General features: G+C 42.7%; 1 protein-coding gene across 4 annotated transcripts in view; it reads left to right on the top strand.

Moving 5' to 3' along the window:
• PDCD4 (programmed cell death 4) overlaps nt 1-18,716 on the top strand; it is a 66,261-nt gene extending 47,545 nt beyond the window's left edge. For 3 of the 4 annotated variants that reach the window (XM_077455052.1, XM_077455053.1, XM_077455054.1), the window contains exons 9-12: nt 1,028-1,135; nt 3,624-3,734; nt 12,328-12,467; nt 18,000-18,716. In XM_077455052.1, the coding sequence (XP_077311178.1) occupies nt 1,028-1,135; nt 3,624-3,734; nt 12,328-12,467; nt 18,000-18,060 (420 nt within the window). In that variant the 3' untranslated portion in view covers nt 18,061-18,716. Of the gene's footprint in view, nt 1-1,027; nt 1,136-3,623; nt 3,735-9,927; nt 10,043-12,327; nt 12,468-17,999 lie in introns of those variants that run through there. The other variant, XM_077455055.1, reaches the window with a different exon arrangement.
• The last annotated feature ends 2,359 nt before the right edge of the window (nt 18,717-21,075 follow it).

Below are 21,075 nucleotides of genomic sequence, written 5' to 3'. Positions count from 1 at the left end.
AGCCCACAACAGAACTCATGCACACAGGCTTACAATTTCTGCATACAGATCTGTAATTTTTATATGGATTTGAACCCAGTAGTATTGTATGCCATCAGCCTATGTACACTGCTACATTTTCATTTAGCTGTGTACACTAAAACTAGAAAAATCAACTTTCACAGTCCTGCATAGGGACTGTATTTTACATTGGTTATATGTAACCGTTTGTGCTAACGTTTACATGCATATAGCATACAAGGGCCCTATTGGCTGCTGCTCAAGGCCAGCATGCAAAAATCAGCAATGTGTGTCTGTTGCTTCCACCCTGTGGATGTTTACACCTACCCCTGAATGAGTGATTTGTGTGGCGACAGCGCAAGCACAGAATGACTTTGGTTTCAGACTGCCAGAATCAGCTGTGGGCATTCTCTGCATGCGCTGCCACATTAAAACACAACAACTTGATAAAAAAATAATGTTCTTTAGCAAGGAACATGCAATGCACTTGATTGATTATGCTACCAAAATTTGTGTGTGCTGTAAATTGCCCCCAGCATTGCTCCTGTTTCTTTTTGCTGGAGGCTGCCATTTTACTGAAGCCCAGAGCCCCTGAATAGCAGTAAATCATAAAGTGGAACTATACCCATCAATTTAATAGTTTTAAAAAAAGTTGCATTCTTGGAATGCTGGGATTGCTAACTGTCACACTTGTTTCCTCAAACTGTCAAACCATCACATGGCTGATATTGAAACTGGTTACATGTGCAGCACCATGACAGTTGCAGATCAAACGTAAGCAGCTTCCTTGCCTTTAAAGGATATAAGGGTTTAATTCGGCTTTAGGGCTGTCGGCAGATCGGCCTCTACAAACTCAGCAGTGCCTAAAAATGGAGAGCGACTCAGCAGGGTGAGACAGTGTGTTACTGGATTTTAAACAGGTAACACTTATTTTTAATATATCTACAGCAGGATTTTCTGACTAAAGTTCCACTTTAATGACCCATTCCAGGGGAGTAATTATTGTTTTCTGTCTTCCTCTGATTAGATTGACATGCTGCTGAAAGAATTTGTGTTATCCGGGGATGCATCTGAAGCCGAAAGATGTCTTCAGGAGCTGGAAGTGCCTCACTTTCACCATGAGCTTGTATATGAAGTGAGAATCTTTTTACACCTTTCCTTGCCTGTTCATTTTCCATTAACATTCACCTTGTTTTCTTTACAATTAATAATTATCCCTTTAGGACCACCCAACACATGTGAAGCAGCAAAATGGTGGGCTTTAATACTCACACATCGCACATATGCATCAGTGGGTGGCCAATGTTTGTGTTTAGAGCGAGCTCATTGCATGCTCCCAGCACAAAGGCTGAGCTGTCAAAGACATTTCTCAGTCCCGAGTAATGATGGGTAGTTGGCGAGACTATTTTCTGATAATGTGACCAATGTGACATGAGTGCAGGTCCTTTAAAGGAATGCTAGGGCAGGTGAAAAGGGTTGGAAGTGTATCTCGGGGCAAAAAAAAAACCTGTCAAGGAGACTCATCCTCTATTTGGGATTATTGTCTCAAACTAAAAGTGGGACCATGGGAAAGCGCACACACAGTTTTCACTGGAACAGGAGGTAATGGGAAGTTTTGCAATGGTGACAACTGTTTTGGTAACCTGTTGAAGAGATTTTCCCACTTCATGTTTTCTTTTGGACAGGAAATGCAGAACACCCCACCAATGGGACATTATAACAAAAAAAGAAGCCTTTAGGGCTCCTTCACACAAGCTTTGCACTCTGAAAAGTGTCCCGGTATTGGCTCACTCTACAGAGGGCATTTGACAGGCAGTGGGGAAGCGTTCTATCGCCTGCTTTAACCCCATAAACCCCACACTAGTGCGATACAACCACATGCTTTGCACCTTTTGTGGGGCACTTGCAGAGCGGCCCCATTTACTTTAATTGGTCACATTTGGAACAACCAAGAAAAAGGCTAAACCTTAATCCTGTATTTTACCCAGGGGCATATTTACCGCAAGGCGTTTACCTTGGGCAGCATTTTACGGGGGGTGGGTGGCAGCAAAATTTCTTGCTACTCCTTATTTTTTTTTTTTTTTTTTAATATTGAAATAAAAAAAAAAAAAAATAATGTTTTACTTGTCTGTTCTATTCGCAGGATTTGACTGACCGTAGCAAGAATCTGTGGCTCAGCCAAGTATTTAGCGAGGAGGGTGCACAACAAGTAGTGGGACATTCTTTACCTAAATGCAGTGAATGCATTTACCTTAATGTCCCATAAGCCACATGTAGTCAATTGAAATCAACAGGCTGCCCTATACATGTCAAAGGAAAAATGAGCCACAAAATGTGCTATCCCACTATGCCAGGTGTGAATGGGGCCTGAAATTGAAATTGGTGCGATAACACAAGAAGAATGAGGCTCCATTCACATCTGTGTTTCCTTGCATTTTAGAAATGCACTGCACCAAAACTCACAGTAGAAAACTCACTAAGCTCCGCTCTGAAAAAAAAAAAATTTTTTAAGCTTCTTTGGGGTGATTGCTGTGTAGGGCAGCCTATTCAGGTGGATTGGCTGCCCTATGTGTGATGAGTGAAAATGCTCCAAAACGCTTCCCCCTTGCTAAAAACCAAAACCAAAAACGCATGTGGCAATGGTCTCCGCTATGCAGAAATGTGAATGGGGCTTGACAGCTGAGTGTTTCTGTCCACTTCCTCCTATGTACAGGGGGTCCCCGGGTTACAAACAAGATAGGGACTGTAGGTTTGGTCTTAAGTTGAATTTGTTTGTAAGTCAGAACAGGTAAGTTTTTTTTTTTTTAAGTGTAGCTCCAGCCAAAAAATCTATTTTTAGGCTTTTTGGATAACATAGGGAAGGGTTATCACCCCTGCAACATTTGTTTAGCTGTCTGTGCCCCTGTACAGAAGATTTCACCTCACTTTCTGTCCCAATGATAATTGGATTTAGAAAATTTTGGTTTTTTAGGGAAACAAGGATTGGTGATAAAGCATCAGTGGAGACACCTTTTTCCCATATTAACTCTTACAGGAGAGAATTTCCCTTCCTCGAGGTAGATTTGCTTACTTCCTGTTATCTCCCTCCGTTTGTAAGTAGGAGTCATTTGTAAGTCAGATGTTTGTAAGTAGGGGACCCTCTGTACTTGTATAAAGATGACCATACACTATACAATATGACTGTATATTGTGTATTTAGTGAAAAGGGTGATCACTGATTGCATTTCATTTAAAAAATGTGTAGCTGGGAATGAGTGGGTAGGTAGGAGGGTGGATGATGCAGGGTGTGTTCATAAGGTCAACTTGTCAAGTAAGGCAGACGCAATCGATATGTTTGGAAACATTGAGGACAAGTGAAGTAAGTGTCTGTATAGTTAGTTAATCGAAAGCTTTGATATTATTGCAAAAAAAGGTACATTAATGCTATATTGGTACATAGGGGAGCTGGAATTTAGAGTAAAAAGTTGAACAATTGTGAACTTATCCTTTTTAAGGGAAAAAAAATGTTTTAAGATGGGGTCTGGGAAGTTGAAATAGGGGAAGTAATAGAAAATAGTGAGATTGAGATGGAACATTCTATGTAATTTAAAAGATCAGATTTATTACTTGATTTCTCTTCACAGGCTGTACTAATGGTTTTGGAAGCGAACGGTGACACTACCTACAAGATGATGCTGCAATTGTTAGAATTACTTTGCAAATCAGGAATTATTACATTGGATCAAATGAAAAGGGTAAGTCTGCCCTCTAGTGGCAAAACAGTCCATTGCAGTGTACAGTGTCTGGTAAAAGACAGACATTAATATTATACGGGATTTATATAGCGTCAACAGTTTGCGCAGCACATTACAAATACAATACAATTTGGTCAAGACATTACTGATAAGCTAAGTGCAGATTGATCTTACCACCTCTTGGTAAAATTACTGCCCTAGGTTCTGTTAAATGGGCCAAGACGTTTGACCAAATAAAAAAAATATATATTTTTTTTTAATAGGTTTCTGAACTTGGCTTAGTGGTTAGCAAGTAGTGTTGGGTTATTTGGTTCAATTTCCACCATGAGTCAAAGGACTGGTATGGAATTTCTCTGCTTGCAGAAATATCCCAAAAACATACTATTATACTGCGGCAGGTTGGCTCCCCTGGGTGAATCGCCGTAGCTGTATGTCAGCCACTTTTAAGACCGACCGGAGGCGATGCATGTGCCCGGCGATTGTGATGTCCACCAGGAACCCCCAATTGCTCCTGAGAGAGACAGAATGATGATCTATCAATGTAAACAGGCAGATCTCCGTTCTGTCAGGAGTGAGGAGACAGATCTGCTGTTCATACTGATTATATGAACAGCGATTCCTTCTCCTCCTCTAGGCAGTCCCATCCCCCCACAGTTAGAACACACATTTAACCCCTTGGTTGCCACCTAGTTTTAACCCCTTCCATGCCAGTGACATTTTATACAGTAATCAGTGGCTATTTTCTTAGCTCTGATCCCTCTATTAAATGTCAATGGGCCCAAAAAAGTGTCCAATCTATCTGCAGCAATGTCTCAGCCCCGCTAAAAATCACTGATCACCGCCATTACTAGTAAAAAAAAAATTGTAATGAAAATGCCATAAATCTATCCCCTATTTTGTACACGCTATAACTTTTGCACAAACCTATCAATATATGCTTATTAAGTAATATTTCTATTATTAATTTTTTTCATAATTGACGGTCTTTTTTTGTTTATAGTGCAAAAAATAAAAAACGCAGACGTGATCAAATACAACCAAAATAAAGCTCTATTTGTGGGGGGGGGGGGGGAGCACAAAAAAAATTTGTTTGCGCGGTCATGCAACGATATACCCAGTTGTCGGGTTAAAGCGATGCAGTGACGTATCGCAAAAAATGGCCTGGCCATTAAGGTAATTCTGCATTCGCACCTGAGCATTTATTTATTTTTTTTTTGCCAGAAAGTCGGGCGTTTTTTACTGTGCTTTTTACTGCAATTTTGTACAGATCAAAAGGTCACCAATGCAAAAGGCAGAAAAATGCCTGTAATCTGCCTAATTAGCTTGCACAGGACACACAGAAGCTCAGATACTTTTTTGAGCTTCAGGCAATTTTGCTTCAGGTGACAAAATTCTCAGATGTGAACGTGTCACATTGAAATAAATGGGATTTTGCTTGTTGGGCGGTTTTATGAGCTGAAAACGCTCAGGTGTGAATGCAGCCTTAAGGGACAAATCCTTCCGGTCCTTAAGTGGTTAAAGAGGAACTGAAGTCTGAAAGTTGCGCCCAACAAAAAGGCAGGTACAGTGAGGGGGGGAAAAAAGTATTTGATCCCCTGCTGATTTTGTACGTTTGCCCACTGACAAAGAAATGATCAGTCTATAATTTTAATGGTGGTAGGTTTATTTTAACAGTGAGAGACAGAACAACAACAAATATCCAGAAAAACGCACTTCAAAATATTTATATATAAAATAACTATAAATTGATTTGCATTTTAATGAGTGAAATAAATATTTGATCCCCCTTCAATCAACAATATTTCTGGCTCCCAAGGGTCTTTTACACAGGTCATGAGCTGAGATTGGGAGGACTCGCTCTTAAAGGGGGTGCTCCTAATCTCTGCTTTTTACCTGTATAAAAGACACCTGTCCAGTGTCCACAGACGCAATCAGTCAGATTACAATCTCTCCACCAAGGCCAAGACCAAAGAGTTGTCCAAGTATGTCAGGGGAAGAGATTGTAGACCTACACAAGGCTGGAATGGGCTACAAGACCATTGCCAAGCAGCTTGGTGAGAGGGTGACAGCAGTTGGTGTGATTATTTGCAAATGGGAGAAACACAAAATAACTGTCAATCTCCCTCAGTCTGGGGCTCCATGCAAGATCTCACCTTGTGGTGTAACTACACAGAGAATCTTGTCAATGATCTCGAGGCAGCTGGGACCATAATCGCCAAGAAAACAATTGGTAACACACTACGCCATGGAAGACTGAAATCCTGCAGCGCCTGCAAAGTCCCCCTGCTCAAGAAAGCACATGTACAGGTCCCTCTGTTTGCTAATGAACATCTAAATGCTTCAGAGGAGAACTGGGTAAAAGTGTTGTGGTCAGATGAAACCAAAATCAAGCTCTTTGGTCTCAACTCAACTCACCTTGTTTTGGAAGAGATGCAATGTTGCCTATGACTCCAAAAACACCACCCAAACAAGAGTGGGAACCTCCTTCCTTCAGCCAGGGCATTGAAAATGGATCATGGATGGGTATTCCAGCATGACAATGACCCAAAACACATGGCCAAGGCAACAAAGGAGTGATTCAAAAAGAAGCACATTAAGGTCTTGGAGTGGCCTAGCCAGTCTCCAGACCTTAATCCCATAGAAAATATGTGGAGGGAGCTAAAGGTTTGAGTTGCGAAACATCCACCTCCAAAACCTAAATGCATTTGTTAACCCCAATAAAAATAAAAAAAACATGTTACACAGCACAGTGCCTCTATTCTCATCCCAACCCCCCCCCCCCCCCCCCCCGTGTCCTCATCTCCCCCTCTCTGTCACTCGTACCAGCGAACGCCAGCCAACCCCCCCCCCCCCCCCCCCCCCACGCTGCAGCTGCTGCTCTCATATCTGCAGCTAAATGCTGTAATCCCCTCTGTACTATAATAAGTGTGTCTGTGTAATGTAAACAATCTGCCCATCTGTACCTATAGGAGCGTGGCTCCTGGCGCTCAGCTGATTGTCTGCTATCTCTCCTCTCTCCCCCCTCCTCCCTGGCTGACATCAGCGGGATGGCTCGGCCCGTCCACTGGAACTGTGAGCCGAGAGAGAAGAGAGCTGACAAGTCAGCTGAGCGCCGGGAGCCAAGCTCGTATAGGTACAGATAGGTAGATTTCTTTACATTACACAAGCAAGGACACTTATTATGGTACAGAGAGGATGGGAAAAGTAAAAGTGGGTTAACAACCACTTTAATGACTTGGAGACTATCTGCAAAGCAGAGTGGGACAAAATCCCTCTCAATGTATGCAAACGTGGTGGCCAACTACAAGAAACGTCTGACCTCTGTGATTGCCAGCAAGGTTTTGCCACCAAGTACTAAGTCATGTTTTGCAAAGGGGCCAGATTTATTTATTTTTTCTCTCAATAAAATGCAAATACTGTCAAATACTTTTTTTTCCCTCACTGTAGAAGGCAAAGGACTAGTTACCAGTATTGCTTATGGTCTCCCTGCAGCTTATCTATTTCCCTATTACGGAATTACCATGCCCTACTCCACACTGTCTTTTGTGTGAAAGTGGCTGTCAAATTTACTTGAGCAGTTCTGCAAAGATGAGTGGGCAAGTATTGCAAAATCTAGATATGCAAAGTTAGTAGAGACATATCCCAACAGACTAAATGCTGTAACTAAAGTGGAGCTCTAGGGCCCCTCCCAAAAAATAAAAGTCCAGCTGCTACAAATATTGTAGCTACTAACTTTTACATTTGCCTGTCCAGGGGTCCTCTGATGTCGGCAACCCAGCTGATTTTTTTTTTATTGATTTTTTTACAACCGGCTCTTGGGTGCTGCCACAGCCATTCCTTGTAAGGGAAACCGCACTGCCAGTTCCCTGCTGCCCTTTCTGAATGGCCCGACAGCGGGGAAAGGAGGCGAAGGGCCACACTTCCTGCGACAAGGTCTCCTGGAAGTGGGGATGGGTACAAAATCAAAACAGGTAATCGCGCCCCCCCCCCCCCCCAACCAATTGTAGCGGGGGGGGGGGGTTGGAGGCAGATAAGCAGAGCTTCCACTTTTGAGTGTATCTCTGCTTTTAAAGCAAAAGGTTGTTCAACAAAATACTGACGGAGGGGGGGGGGGGGGGGGGGGTGATCCTTTTTCCATCTCAGTGATTTCTGTTTTAGAATTTTTTTTTTTTTAAGACATGTTGGTGTTATATCTTTCACTTGGATGTTATAAGCTGCACTGTGTAAATATAGCTGGATAAAACAAACTTTTTGTCTTCATTTCAGGCTGCGAAGATTATTTTAAAGGGCAGTGATTTATTTTCTATAACCACTGTATGTCATTTTCATAGAAGTAAAGTCCAAAATACCTAATTATCCTGCCAGTCTCCGTTTTCTTATTGCATTCTGTCAATGCTACCTACAAGTTCAGACCTGTAATGGCATTGATAGACAGATATGCACAGACTGATGAAAAATTGTTGTGCTTTTCACAGTGCTGAGCAGGGAGTGTCTAGGAATGTTGCTCATCCCTATGTCTCCATCTACAGCATTTGGCAAAATTTCTAGCTCTCCATATAGCAAGAGGTATACAGTGCCTTGCAAAAGTATTCACCCCCCTTTATTACCTATTACATTACAGCCTTTTGTTTAATGTTTTTTTAAATTTGAATTATATGTGGTGGATCAGAACATAATAGCCTAAGTTGGTGAAAAATAATTAGAAAAATGTATACATAAAACTTTTTCAGAAATAAAAAAAAAAAAAATAATTGGCATGTGCGTATGTATTCATCCCCTTTGTTATGAAGCCCATAAAAAGCTCTAGTGCAACCAATTACCTTCAGGAGTCACATAATTGGTGAAAAGATGTCCACCTGTGTACAATCTAAGTGTCGCATGATCTGTCATTACATATACACACCTTTTTTTTTTTTTTTGTTTTTTTTGAAACACCTAAGCAAGGGGCACCATTAACCAAACACTGCCATGATGACCAAGGAACTCTCTCCAAACAAGTAAGGGACAATGTTTGAGAAGTAAAAGTCATGGTTAGGTTATAAAAAAAAAAAAAAAAAAAAAAAAAAAAAAAAAAATTTGATGATCCCTAGGAGCACCATCAAATCTGCCATAACCAAATGGAAAGAACATGGCACAAGAGCAAACCTGCCAAGAGACGGCCGCACTCAAACTCACGGACAGGTCAGGGGGGTGGGCATTAATCAGAGAGGCAGCACAGAGACCTAAGGTAACCCTGGAGAAGCTGCAGAGCTCCACAGCAGAGACTGGAGTATCTGTACATAGGACAATTAGCTGCACGATCCATAGAGTTAGGCTTTATGGCAGAGTGGCCAGAAGAAAAAACAAAATGGTACATTTTTGAGACTCCCAAAATGAGGAAAGTGCTCTGGTCTCATGAGACTAAAATTTAACTTTTTGGCCATCAAAGAAAACATCCGGCAAAAACACATCACCCAAAAAATGCCATCCACACATTGAAACGTGGTAGTGGCAGCATCATGTTTGCGGGTGTTTTTCAGCAGTTGGGACTGGGAAACTGGTCAAAGTTGAGGGAAAGATGGATGATGCTAAATACAGGGATATTCTTGAGCAAATCCTGTATCACTCTGTGTGTGATTTGAAGCTAGGACGGATGTTCACCTTCCAGCAGGACAATGACCCCAAACACACTGCTAAAGTAACACTTGAGTGGTCAAAGCCCAGACCTGAATCCAATAGAAAATCTGTGGCCAGACTTGGATTGCTGTTCACGGTTTGACGCCGCATTTGTGGTGCTGCACCGATTCCCTAAAGCCATTTCTGTACTACTTTTGGTGATTTCGGGGTACGATTTCCATTGATATCTGTGCAGAAACCCACACAGATGTCTCTGAAATCGCCCCCCAAAATCGGGACTGACATGGAAATAAAATCGTGCAAGTTCAACTGAATCATCACATTTTCATTTCCACAGTCAGTGTGAATCGGGGCTTAGGTCTGTTGCACACAGGAGTAAAAAATGTTACTGATCTGAAATGAGATGCATTGTTGTCTATAAGACACTACACACAGCTGAATAAAGATCAGTAATGCAGAGTTGAGTACAGTGTAGCAAAACAAAAATAGAACATTTTACATTTGAGTGCATTAATTTACTTGTGTGTTTTACTCGCTTAATGTTTATGCAAGTATATTTGAGTATACTGTATTACAGTACTGGCAATCAGCGGGGACTCTGGCTGGGGCGAACAGACATTGGACTGAGCGGCAATGCATGGAGCAGGAGAGGGGTACTCTGAGGAGCCAGCCGAGGACACAGGTCATGCGGGGTATGCACAACTAAAGAGCAGCCAGTGCGATAGTCGAGCATAGAGCTCTGCTAGTCACCCTCCACCTCCAGCCACCCGTGTGCATGGTGCACTGGTACCCCTAGCTGCCTATGCTGCTGCCGGCCATATGTAGAGGGGGCTGCATGGGCCCCCTGCAGCACAGGGCCCAGTTGTGGTCGCGACTGCTGCACCCCTATAGTTACGCCCCTGCTGGCAATGAAGAAGAATTTTACCCGTCTGTACTCGTCTATATGCTTTCACACCTTTACTCATCATTTACTCAAGGGTACTTTAAATGGCCTGTCCTGAATATTACTCGGGTCTGTACACAGTTTTTGGCCCCTTGCACACAGGCGTCACAAGTTCCTGAGTAAACATCAGTAAATTATGATGCCTGTGTGCAAGGGGCCTTACAGTCTCCACCCCCTTCCCATACAGTTGGTGTGAAGGAGGGGTAGTACCTAGATATCATGTGACTGCAGAAAGCAAAGGAAAAGTGTGTATAGAGGCTTCGTCAAATAACTTTTTTTTTTATTTATTTTTTTAACGTTTATTTTGCAACTGATATTGCTATACTCTGTTCATAGGTTCAAGGCTTCTTTACACATACTTTAAAAACCATTTTTTTCTTATTTCCTGTATCATAGGCTTACAACCTATTGATCCTGCCAGTAGATCCGGTATTTTTTCACTTCCTGTAACAGGCGCTGTTTGTTCTGCAGTGAAATCGCACAACAGCATTGTCAATACTTGGACGTGTACTTTTAATAGGACTTTAAAAAGGAGCTCTAGGCTTCTTCAGAAAACAATTTAAAGTCAGCAGCTACAAATACTGTAGTTGTTGACTTTGAATTTTAGGGCACTTGCCTGTCCAGGGATCTAGTGGCGTACAGCGGTTTCCTGCTGCATATGTGCAAAGTGTGCTGCGCTTTGTGAATGGGCTGGGTGCGGGGGAAGGAGACGGACAAACTTCCATCTGAGTTTGCCACAGCAAACTTAGCCGGAAGTGGGAGCGGGTACCTGTCAAAACCATTAGAATTAGAGATTTAAAGTGGTTGTAAACCCTTACAACACACTTTGACCTACAGGTAAGCCTAGATTAAGGCTTGCCTGTAGGTCCAAGAAATATCTCCTAAACCTACACGGTTTAGGAGATATTTGCCGAAAGACAAGCACCACTGTCTACGGCGCATGCGCCGTAGACAGCGGCGCGCAGGCAAACTGAGCGTGCCGCGGTCAACGGCAATATGCCGCGAGTGGCGGCTCCCGTGCGCATGCGCGGGAGTGACGTCATCGCGGCTTCGCCGAATGACAGTGGCGGAGCAGCGAGACCCACCGAGAAGATGGATGCACCGGACTACAGGGGACAGCGGTGACTTCGTTGGCTCCTGTTTCAGGTAAGTGACACATAATGGACTACTATGCAATGCATAGTAGTCAATTATGCTTTACCTTTACAGGGAATGAAAGAGGAAGTAAACTCATCAGGGTTTACTTCCTCTTTAAGCCTTATGAAAAAATGCTGAACATTGTAAGCACCCTTTAGCCATGTTCTATGGTTTTGTACCAACCCCTGTAACTGTTTCTTTTGACTAAAGCAGAGGCAGGGTGCTACAACCAAATAAGATTAGAACATTTTTTCAGATCTACCTGGGTGCGGAAAGGCAGTCGCAAAGCTGCAATGGCAATCATAAGAAAAGATGGTCTGCAACTTATTGCTTGATCTTTAAAATCTTAATGTACTGATTATCCATATCCACTACACTAGTGAACAAAGCCCACAAGGCTAAAACGTGTTTACATCTGCTGCCTGTTACTGTCTTTTATGGATAATCAATACATTTTGAAGATTTTAATAAGAAAGGAGTTTTGAACTGCCCCTATTTCTGGACAGCTTGGCTTGGTATAGGAAGTGGAAGAATAGATCTATTGGCAGCATTCACAGGCAATAGGGGCTTGTTCACATGTGCTTTGATCTCTGAAGAGTGTATAATTCCTGCCTTGGCTACAAACCCATACATTGTGGCCACAGCATGCATACACCCCTCTGCTAGTGTGAAGGGGCCCTAAAACTATGGTTACAACACCTGAACTAATGCTGCTACTGACAGACTGCATCATATGTTATGTTTGATTTTGATATCAGTTCAGTTTTGCTTTTAAACCTGCTAAAATTATTTTGCAGTAGGTGAAGGTTCACATTTGGTGTGTGTGTGTGTGTGTTTTGTGTTTGTTTTTCTCCTGACCCCTACCTGATCGGATGCTGTTTTGTGTTTTTCTTCCAGGGTTATGACAGAATTTACCATGAGATTCCAGACATAAATCTGGATGTGCCGAATGCGTACTCTGTACTGGAACGTTTTGTGGAAGACTGCTTTAAAGCTGGAATCATATCCAAACCAATCAGGGATCAGTGTCCTTCAAGGTGACTTTACTCTGTAAACAAAGTATGCTCTGTGCCTAGGCCAGAAAGATGTGCTGAGCTACAGTTTTTTTTCTGTCTAACCACTCCCCCTTTAGCTGCAGAGTAGGATGTACAATATGCTGCAATGATTTCTGGCACAGCAAAACGTATCCCTACTGTTGCAATTGCCATTCAAGTGACTGGTGTGGGGCTTAAGCGATTAAAATAGGCAATGAGGAGGCGATATATTGCCATCTGTCAAATGCCCTCTGAAAAGCGATCCAACATGGAAAATTCTTTACATGGCAAACCAAGTGTAAATGAGCACTAAAGCATAACTTCCGGGCATAGATAGCCGCAGTTTCCGCGGTTATCTACATCATGTCCGGCTGAGACACACACAGGTCCCAGAAGACAGCAGGGACCAGTGGGATCGCGCAGCGGGAAATTTGGCTGTGAAGCCCCAAGGCTTCACTTCCTGACTCCCTTACCAAAGATGGCGGCGCCTCCATCCGAGAGAGCCGAGGGACAGATGGGCTTCGGGTGCCGACATTGCAGGCGCCATGGACAGGTAAGCGTCCATATTTTAGAAGTCAGCAGCTGCAGTATTTGTAGCTGTTGACTTAAAAAAAAAAAAATAATAATTGGCGTAACTCTGCTTTAAAGTGGTTCTAAAGCAGCCTCTCTCAACCTTTCTAACATGGCGGAACTCTTGAAATTGGAGCTCAAGGTACATTAGTGTCATGGTCAAAAGGAAAAATCCACTTTGCATTTAGGGTTATTAGGAAGAACCCCCCCCCCCCCCCTTACAGATGGCTAAAAAGATAATTGGGGTCAGTAGTTGTTTACCTGAGAAACAAAAGGTGCTCCTTTGATCAAGGAACTCCTAGCAACCTCTGGACAAACCCCAGGGTTCCACGGAACCCTGGTTGAGAAAGGCTGTTCTAAAGCATCAAGGTTTTCTACCCTAATGCATTCTCTGCATTAAGGTAAAAAAAACCTTCTCTGTCAGACTCTCCATCTCACTCCCCTTTAGCTTGAACCCCATCAGGATGCAGCGTTGTGCATGGGAGCTGCGGCTCTCCTGGCTTTGTCCCTACTCCCTGGGCAGATCGATAGCAGCGGAAGCCATTTGCTCCCACTCCTCTCAATCAACTCCTGTGGTGGGGGGCAGGGCCAAGTCCTGCTATCTGTCAATGGACGCAGCAGTGGGGCTCAGGAGCGAGCCTGTATGAGTGCCCCCTTGCAAATCGGTTTACTTATGGGGGCACCAGCAAGAGAGGAGCCAGGAGTGCCAGCAGGGATCCCAAGAAGAAGACGATCGTGCGTTTTTTTTTTTTTTTTTTTAACTAATAACCATTTTAATATCATCTCTGCATTAAGGTAAAAAAAAAACTTTTAATAGTGCCTCCCTGCCCTTCCTAAATGCTCAGCTGAACCCAAACTTGGTCCAGCGCTGTGCACGTCCTCTCTCCCAGCTCTCACAGGTTTGGCTGTTGTTAATTTAAAGCCTGAGAGTGGGGGACAGGGCAGAGTAGGGCTGTGACACAAACAGCCCTGCTCAGGATCAAGCTTGCACAAGTGCCCCCATTGGAAGCGGCTTCCTATGGGTGCACTTGCTGGGGGTTGGAGAACGGGAAGTGCAAGGGGGGACCCGAGAAGAGGAGAATCCAGGCTGCTCTGTTAAAAACCATTGCACATAGCAGGTAAATAAAAATTGTTATCAGCAGCTGTAGCCAGTCAGTGGCAGACGTTGCTTAGTGTGTTCTGACTGTGGTGGGTGCCGCTGTTGTAATACAATGTACCGGGAGATTCCTTCATTCACCTGCTTTTGTGTGGATGGAGAATCTGTTCACTAGCAGAAAAAAAAAAAAACTACTACTAACCATGAATGGCCAGCTTCTTTAGCGGCACATGTGAGCAAGAGTACTGTGAGCCCAGATTGTGTAAAACCCTGCAGAGGAGTGTGTCCATGCCAGCCTGGGCTCACAGAAAGTGGATAGACTGACTCTGGCAGTCATCCAGCCCTGAAGACTGAGGATATCAAGTGGCAGATAAGGGGACAGCTTTGCATTGAAAGTAAATATTTGCATTTAAAAGCTGCTGGTTTATTTTAACAGGGGAGCAAAAAAAAAATGCTCTTTAATCCTGATCCTACAATATCTAAAATTCCATTAAGGACAATGAAAGACCTTTCAAAGCGCTCGGCAATGGGTTGGGTGAAGCTAAATTAAATCTTCACTCTTGATCTTCCTTGTGGAAACAATGGGTTTTATGTATGATTTTACATGGGATTTGGCTTCGCTTTGGGTGCAGTAAAGAGTAAAGCAAGCTCTCGCTTTACGCTTGTAAACATTTTATAGAACTTTAATCCTTGGAACCAAGGATGTGTTTTTGGCTCCGCAAAAAGGGGCAGCTTGTCTTTATGTACAGCAGTCTATAGCAATCTGCCGCTTCCCAGCTGGTATGGCGCTCCGGGTCTCAGCACATGCAATGTTTTGTACACTGACTTTTAAAACTAAAAATTATTGCAATAAAAGGGGAGCCTGTTATGAAGGAAATAAGGTGCTATGGCTGACCAGGTTTTATAGTTTCAGGATCCTAATCTTTATAGCCTGAGCCACTATCTTGGAAGAAGCATGGAGCCAATGAAAAGTCCCAGTATATGAATTTACTGGGATCGGGATGACCGAAGTGTCACTGGCAGTTATTAATTCAGCTTTCATGGTTTCACTTTTAAAGGTGCACTTCAAGTATAGTGATAAATGGGGAGTACTCAGAATGGTCCGAATGACCTGGAGGATGGGGTAAACTGTTCAATCTCTGTATTTGCGGACGATACTAAGCTAAGCAGAGCAATAACCTCTCCGCAGGATGTGGTAACCTTGCAAGAAGATCTGAACAAATTTAATGGGGTGGGCAACTACATGGCAAATGAGGTTTAATGTAAAATAATGCATTTGGGTGGTAAAAATATGAATGCAATCTATACACTAGGGGGAGAACCTCCTGGAGGGTACTAGGATGTAAAAAAGGACCTGGGGGTCCAAGTAGATGACAGGCTCAGCACTTGCAAGCAAAGCCAATATAATATTGGCGTGGATTAAAAAAGGGAATTGACTCCAGAAATAAAACAATAATTCTCCCGCTCTACAAGTCTCTGGTCTGGCCACACCTGGAGTATGCCGTCCAGTTTTGGGCACCAGTCCTCAGAAAGGATGCACTTGAAATGGAGTCCAGAGAAGGGCAACAAAACTAATAAAGGGACTGGAGGACATTCGCTATAAGGAAAGATTACAAGCATTGAACTTTTTTTTTCCTCTGGAGAGGAGACACTTGAGAAGGGGATATGATTTCAATGTACAAATAACGCACTGGTGACCCACATAGGGATAAAACGTTACTGTCAGAGTGGTAAGGATGTGGAGTTCTCTTCCACAAGTGGTGGTTTCAGCAGTGAGCATTGATGGCTTTAAAAAAACTATTAGATGGGCACCTAAACTACTACAAAATACAGGGCTATAGAATGTAGTACTGACATAAATGCACACACATACCGGTAGGCTGTGTCTTTTTTTTTTTTTTTTTTTTTTTTTTAAACCTCACCTACAATATAACTAAAGACAACATTTTTGGTTTTTAATTTGGATATACTGGTGAAGGGTTAGAACCCCTGTCAAGCGTTTAATACTGTCTGCATCACCATTAGTGACATTCACTATCTTATCCTGAGCAACCAAAGAAGGGCTTTCTAGGCATACTTTTAAAGCTGTTTACATTTTATTTTCTTTAGGGGCACTGCTTACCAGAAGCAAGTGTTGATTGTTGTACCTTTTTTTTTTTTTTTTTTTTTTTTTTTTTTTTTTTTCTCATTCATCCACCCATCCTCCAATCACAAAAGCTTTTGCATACATACTATAGTATGAGTGCTATGAATGATGCACAGGGGTGGAAAGGGCGGGCTTAGTTGGCACCTTTTTTGAGTGTCTGTCACAAGTGCAGCTGCTGCTATTAACCTCCGCCGCACCAGATGATCAACGCTACGGGCCTATCTAGGGGCAGAGAACTCAAATTGATTGTAAACGATCACCTTGTAAAACAAACAACCCATTCAGTTTAAAATAGAAATGAACAGCAAAACATTTTTTTTATAGATCTAAAAAAAAATTATTTTTTTGTGATCACATTCTGTCTGTTCTCAGCTGCATAAGAGCTGTGGGGAAGGGAGGAAAAGCCGCAACACGCTGAGCTTCCCAGTGAATGACTGTGCAGCTGAGGCGTATCGGGACGAGTCTAAACATTGGAGGAGAGTTCCCAGCATAGCTAGAAAACTGTCCACTCTTTGCTCTCCTGCTTAGTGTGGTCAGTTTTTTTTTTAAAATAGGAAAGCAGGGGGACTATCGGGAACACCAGGGATTTCACACAAAGGAAGCAATACAAAGAGAAGAGGAGACTTTTTCGTACAAGTACATGGTACAGTAGGCACATATAGGAAATGTGAAGTGTTGGGGTAACAAACGCTTTAAGATTACTACTGTAAACTGCAGCCAGCAGTACCCAGGATGCACTTAGTTGCTGTTAAAGCAAAACTTTACCCATAATGGTTTGATTAATAATGTTCTTTAACAAAAGAACATACATTACACATGATTAATTATGCTACATAAATTGGTGTGTACTGCCTCCAGCATCGCTTCCATTTCTCCTTCCCAGAGGCTGCCATTTTGTTGAAGCCCAGAGCAGTACAGTCACTTCCTTACTGGAAACTCCCCCAGCCCCCCCCCCCCCTGATTTAAAAAAAAAAAAATCACTTCCTGTAATTAAAATGTGTTAATTTCCTGCCTTGATTGTTTGTTCAGCTAGAGAGGAAGGCTGCTAGAAGCTTTAACATGGCTGATATTCATAGCGCTGTCACTAACTAGGGACAAAGGAGAGCGTATCTGTGAGATCAGATGGGGTGGCCATGCATGGATACAAATTCAGCCAGTTCAGCAGGGCCAGGCTGAATTTGGATCCATGATCTAACAATCGACTAGTGTACTACCAGCCTGTTAGGTTTTTCCCCAAACGATCAGTGTCACTAGCTATAGCTGGCAGCACTAACCACTGTGTTCTAGCAGCAGGGAAGTGGCCCCTACTATGCTGTCAGAACACAGGACAGTAGGAGTGATTCCCCCCATCCACCTACAATGTGTGGATGGAAGAAACAAATATTTTATTTTGTTCAACCTGAACAAAAAAATTATTTAATGTATGGCCAACCTAAGACACTATCCTTGTAAGATTAACTGGTGTCTCCTTGGCAATTGCACAGAGCAGATAACTATAAAGTTTGTTATAAAAAATAAATTGTAGTCTTTGCAACCTCTTTAAAGAATACTGCTCCCCACTATACCACCATTACTTGGACTCTTGAATAAAATTTATAAAAAGCTTTTACATAGCAGCCAACCAGCAGCTTGTCTCTATTGTCTCTTTATGGTGTTGGCACTCTTTTTTTTTTATATTGCCTGAAAATTAATCTTGTCCTTTTTTTTTTTTTTCTCATTGCAGGGGCAGAAAACGTTTTGTGAGCGAAGGAGACGGAGGGCGCCTGAAATTTGAGAGTTACTAAAAGCGAAGACAGCACAACATGCATCGCCGAGCACCGTTTTCTAAATCTCTCTAAAACTTATGGGTACAGAGCCTTTGTAAAATAGTTTTCTAAGATAAACCATTGCAGAAATAAACGTTTGGGATAGGTAGATGTACAGCAAAAGATGATGATATAAGCTACGAATCCTTGAAGTGCCATTTGTTCGAGTTCATTCCACGTTCATGGTCATTCCCCTCTTACAAGGTCTGTTTTTTGGGCAGTCTTCACAGTCTTGAACCTGTCTTCATTGTAGGTAGGGTGTGCCATGACTCCATTATTATTGCTGCTCGTTCATACAGTTCTTCTTCCTCCTCCTTTTTTTTTTTTTTTTTTTTTTCAGAAGTGGAAATGGAGAACTGACTTGCTCCGAAGCGCTTTTCCATTTGTGCCAGAGGCGCAAAAACATTGCTTTTTTTGTAAAAAGCATGATGGTAAGGGATAGGGGCAATGGGAAAAATATTTTTATTCAGCTTTCCAAAGGAAAATTTAATTTTGATGTGAAAGTACAGAATATGGTGGCTGGAACCTCTATTTTTCTACAAAAAAAATAAAAAAAAAACTGGATTATAAGCTGAGTTCTGCTAAAATGTGTGTGTACATATGAAAACAAAAATAAATATGTTTAGTGGAGCACAGTTGGTGTGACAGCGTTTTTTGTATTTTATTTTTTTGTCACTGGTTTTGGGGATGCTCCTTTTAACTGTTGAACGCTTTTACAACTATGTTGAATAATTAGGCTCCATGCACACTGGGCTTAAAAAAAAAAAAAAAAAAAAAAGTAAGCTCCAATCAGAAACGTGAACCACAAGGGTTTTTTTTTTTTTCTTCTTCTTTTTCCTGCCTCTAAATGTTGAGCTCAAAATATGCCTCTAAACCTCCTAATGTACATGGACACATATAGGATAACATTGAGTTGCTTCTACAGGCAGAACACAAAATGTTTTTTAAGCCAGTGTGCATGGAGCCTAATGCCCCGTACACACGATTGGACATTCCGACAACAAAATCCATGGATTTTTTCCAACGGATGTTTGCTCAAACTTGTCTTGCATACACACACACGGTCACACAAATCTTGTCGGAAACTCCAAACGTCAAGAACGCAGTGATGTACAACACCTACGACGAGCCAAGAAAAATTAAGTTCAATAGCCACAACAGCTCTTTGCTTGATTCCGAGCACGCGTGGAACTTTGTGCATCGGAATTGTGTACACACGATCGGAATTTATGACGATGGATTTTGTTGTCGGAAAATTTGAGATCCAGATCCCAAATTTTGTGTGATGGAAATTCCGATGGAAAATGTCCGATGGAGCCTACACACGGTTGGAATTTCCGACCACAAGCTCCCATCGAACATTTTCCGTCGGAAAACATGACCGTGTGTACGGGCATTAAGGTTCATGTATTGTGTCTTAACTTTTTAATGCCCGTTTGTATGCATGTATGTGGCAGCATGGCTGTGGGCCTTGTGCCATGCTGTTGGAAGATCCCAACCTACATCTCTGCTTACAAGCAACCCATCTCCTCCTTTTGTCTCCCATGTTTCAGCTGGGTGCTCAAGACCAGGAATCTGGTCACACTCTCACTCCGTAATCAAATAAACTGTGGCATCGCCAACGCTTTGCCATTACCATGCTACTACATATATGCTTTCAGCCAGCATGACTGTGTTGTGCTGGGAGCACAGTCATTCTGTACCTTCAGTACTGTGACCAGGCTGTCACTGATGGCCCCCTTTAGCAGCAATTAGAAGCTGGTGAGACAGGCTATGGATTACGTGATTACAGTGATCATATGATCTTGAAGCCCATGTAATTATTTATTTTTTTGCAATCTGCTGAGCACACCTGCAATCGGTGGATCACAGCCGCAAAGCACGGGCTTTTTAAAAGAGAAGTATGGTTGTTTTTATTTATTTTGCAGAATCATGCTTACCTAGGTGGGTACAGCATCCATCCAATGCCGACTCTGTCCCCCACAGGCTTTAACACTGAGAACCGAGCGATCAAACACTGCCGATCAGTCAGATCTCAGAGATTCCTGAGCAGAGAGCTAGGTACTATAGGTCAGCGATGTCTGCTCTGCCCCCCCTCACTCACTGGAGGGCTGGGCTGTGGAGGGGTGGGAGCGGCCGGCTCAGATTCTCAGTGGCTCGCTAAGAGGATGAGCCGGGTGCCATTCCAGGCATGTGGGCGGACCCCGACTTTGTTGTCAGGATATTGCCTGAGCCTGAACTGGCTCTGTGATGTCAGCTGACGGTGTGCTTCAGCCTGCAGTCTGCTAAAAATGGGTCACAGGAGTGCAGAAGAACTGCAGTCCTGTGATCCACAGGAGAAGTACAGCCAATTGAGTTTGGCTGCACTTCTCCCTTTTGTGGTTTTTTTTTTTTTTTTTTTCCCATTGTGCTTACTGTAAAGAAGTTTTCTGGTATGCAGAGGTCAAACTACTTTTCCTTGCCTGCATTGTGTGTATAAAATAAATTTTTTTTTCACCTTTTCGGTTTTCTTTTAAATATGTTCCTCCAAAAGATGTCTACTTTGTGTGCATCAAATGCCTTTAAACACCCAGATAATAACTTTGAAGTAGCAGTGACATCATCACTGTGCTGTACATAGTCTGTGCAGAGTAAGAGCTGTGGGAGGGGATCCAGTGGCCCCACGCACTACAGACTGACTGCGGAAAATGACAGGAGGGGGCGGATGCAAGACCAGTCACCCTGCACAAGAAGAGTGCAGCAGTGACTGGTCAGTACTACAGGAAACTCCTGCACAGGGACAAGGTGCAGGAGTTTTGTGCTGCGATAGCCTGGATTTGGAAGAAATGCGCACAGTATGCTAAGATGAGGGAAGAATAGACTTTATTTAGACAAAATGGGGTTGATTTCCTAAAACTGGAGCGTTCAATTAAGCTTTGACAAAAAAAAAAAAAAAACCCTGGAAGCTTATTGGCTACCATGTACCGCTGAACCAGATTTGGTACTCTCCAGTTT

The sequence above is a fragment of the Lithobates pipiens genome, unplaced genomic scaffold (genome assembly GCF_037356315.1).
Source record: "Lithobates pipiens isolate NorthernLeopardFrog02 unplaced genomic scaffold, aLitPip1_a1.2 Scaffold_25, whole genome shotgun sequence".
NCBI classification, from domain to species: Eukaryota; Metazoa; Chordata; class Amphibia; order Anura; family Ranidae; genus Lithobates; species Lithobates pipiens.
The sequence above is the reverse complement of the archived record's forward strand: the minus strand, read 5'-3'. Positions and strand labels throughout refer to the sequence as shown.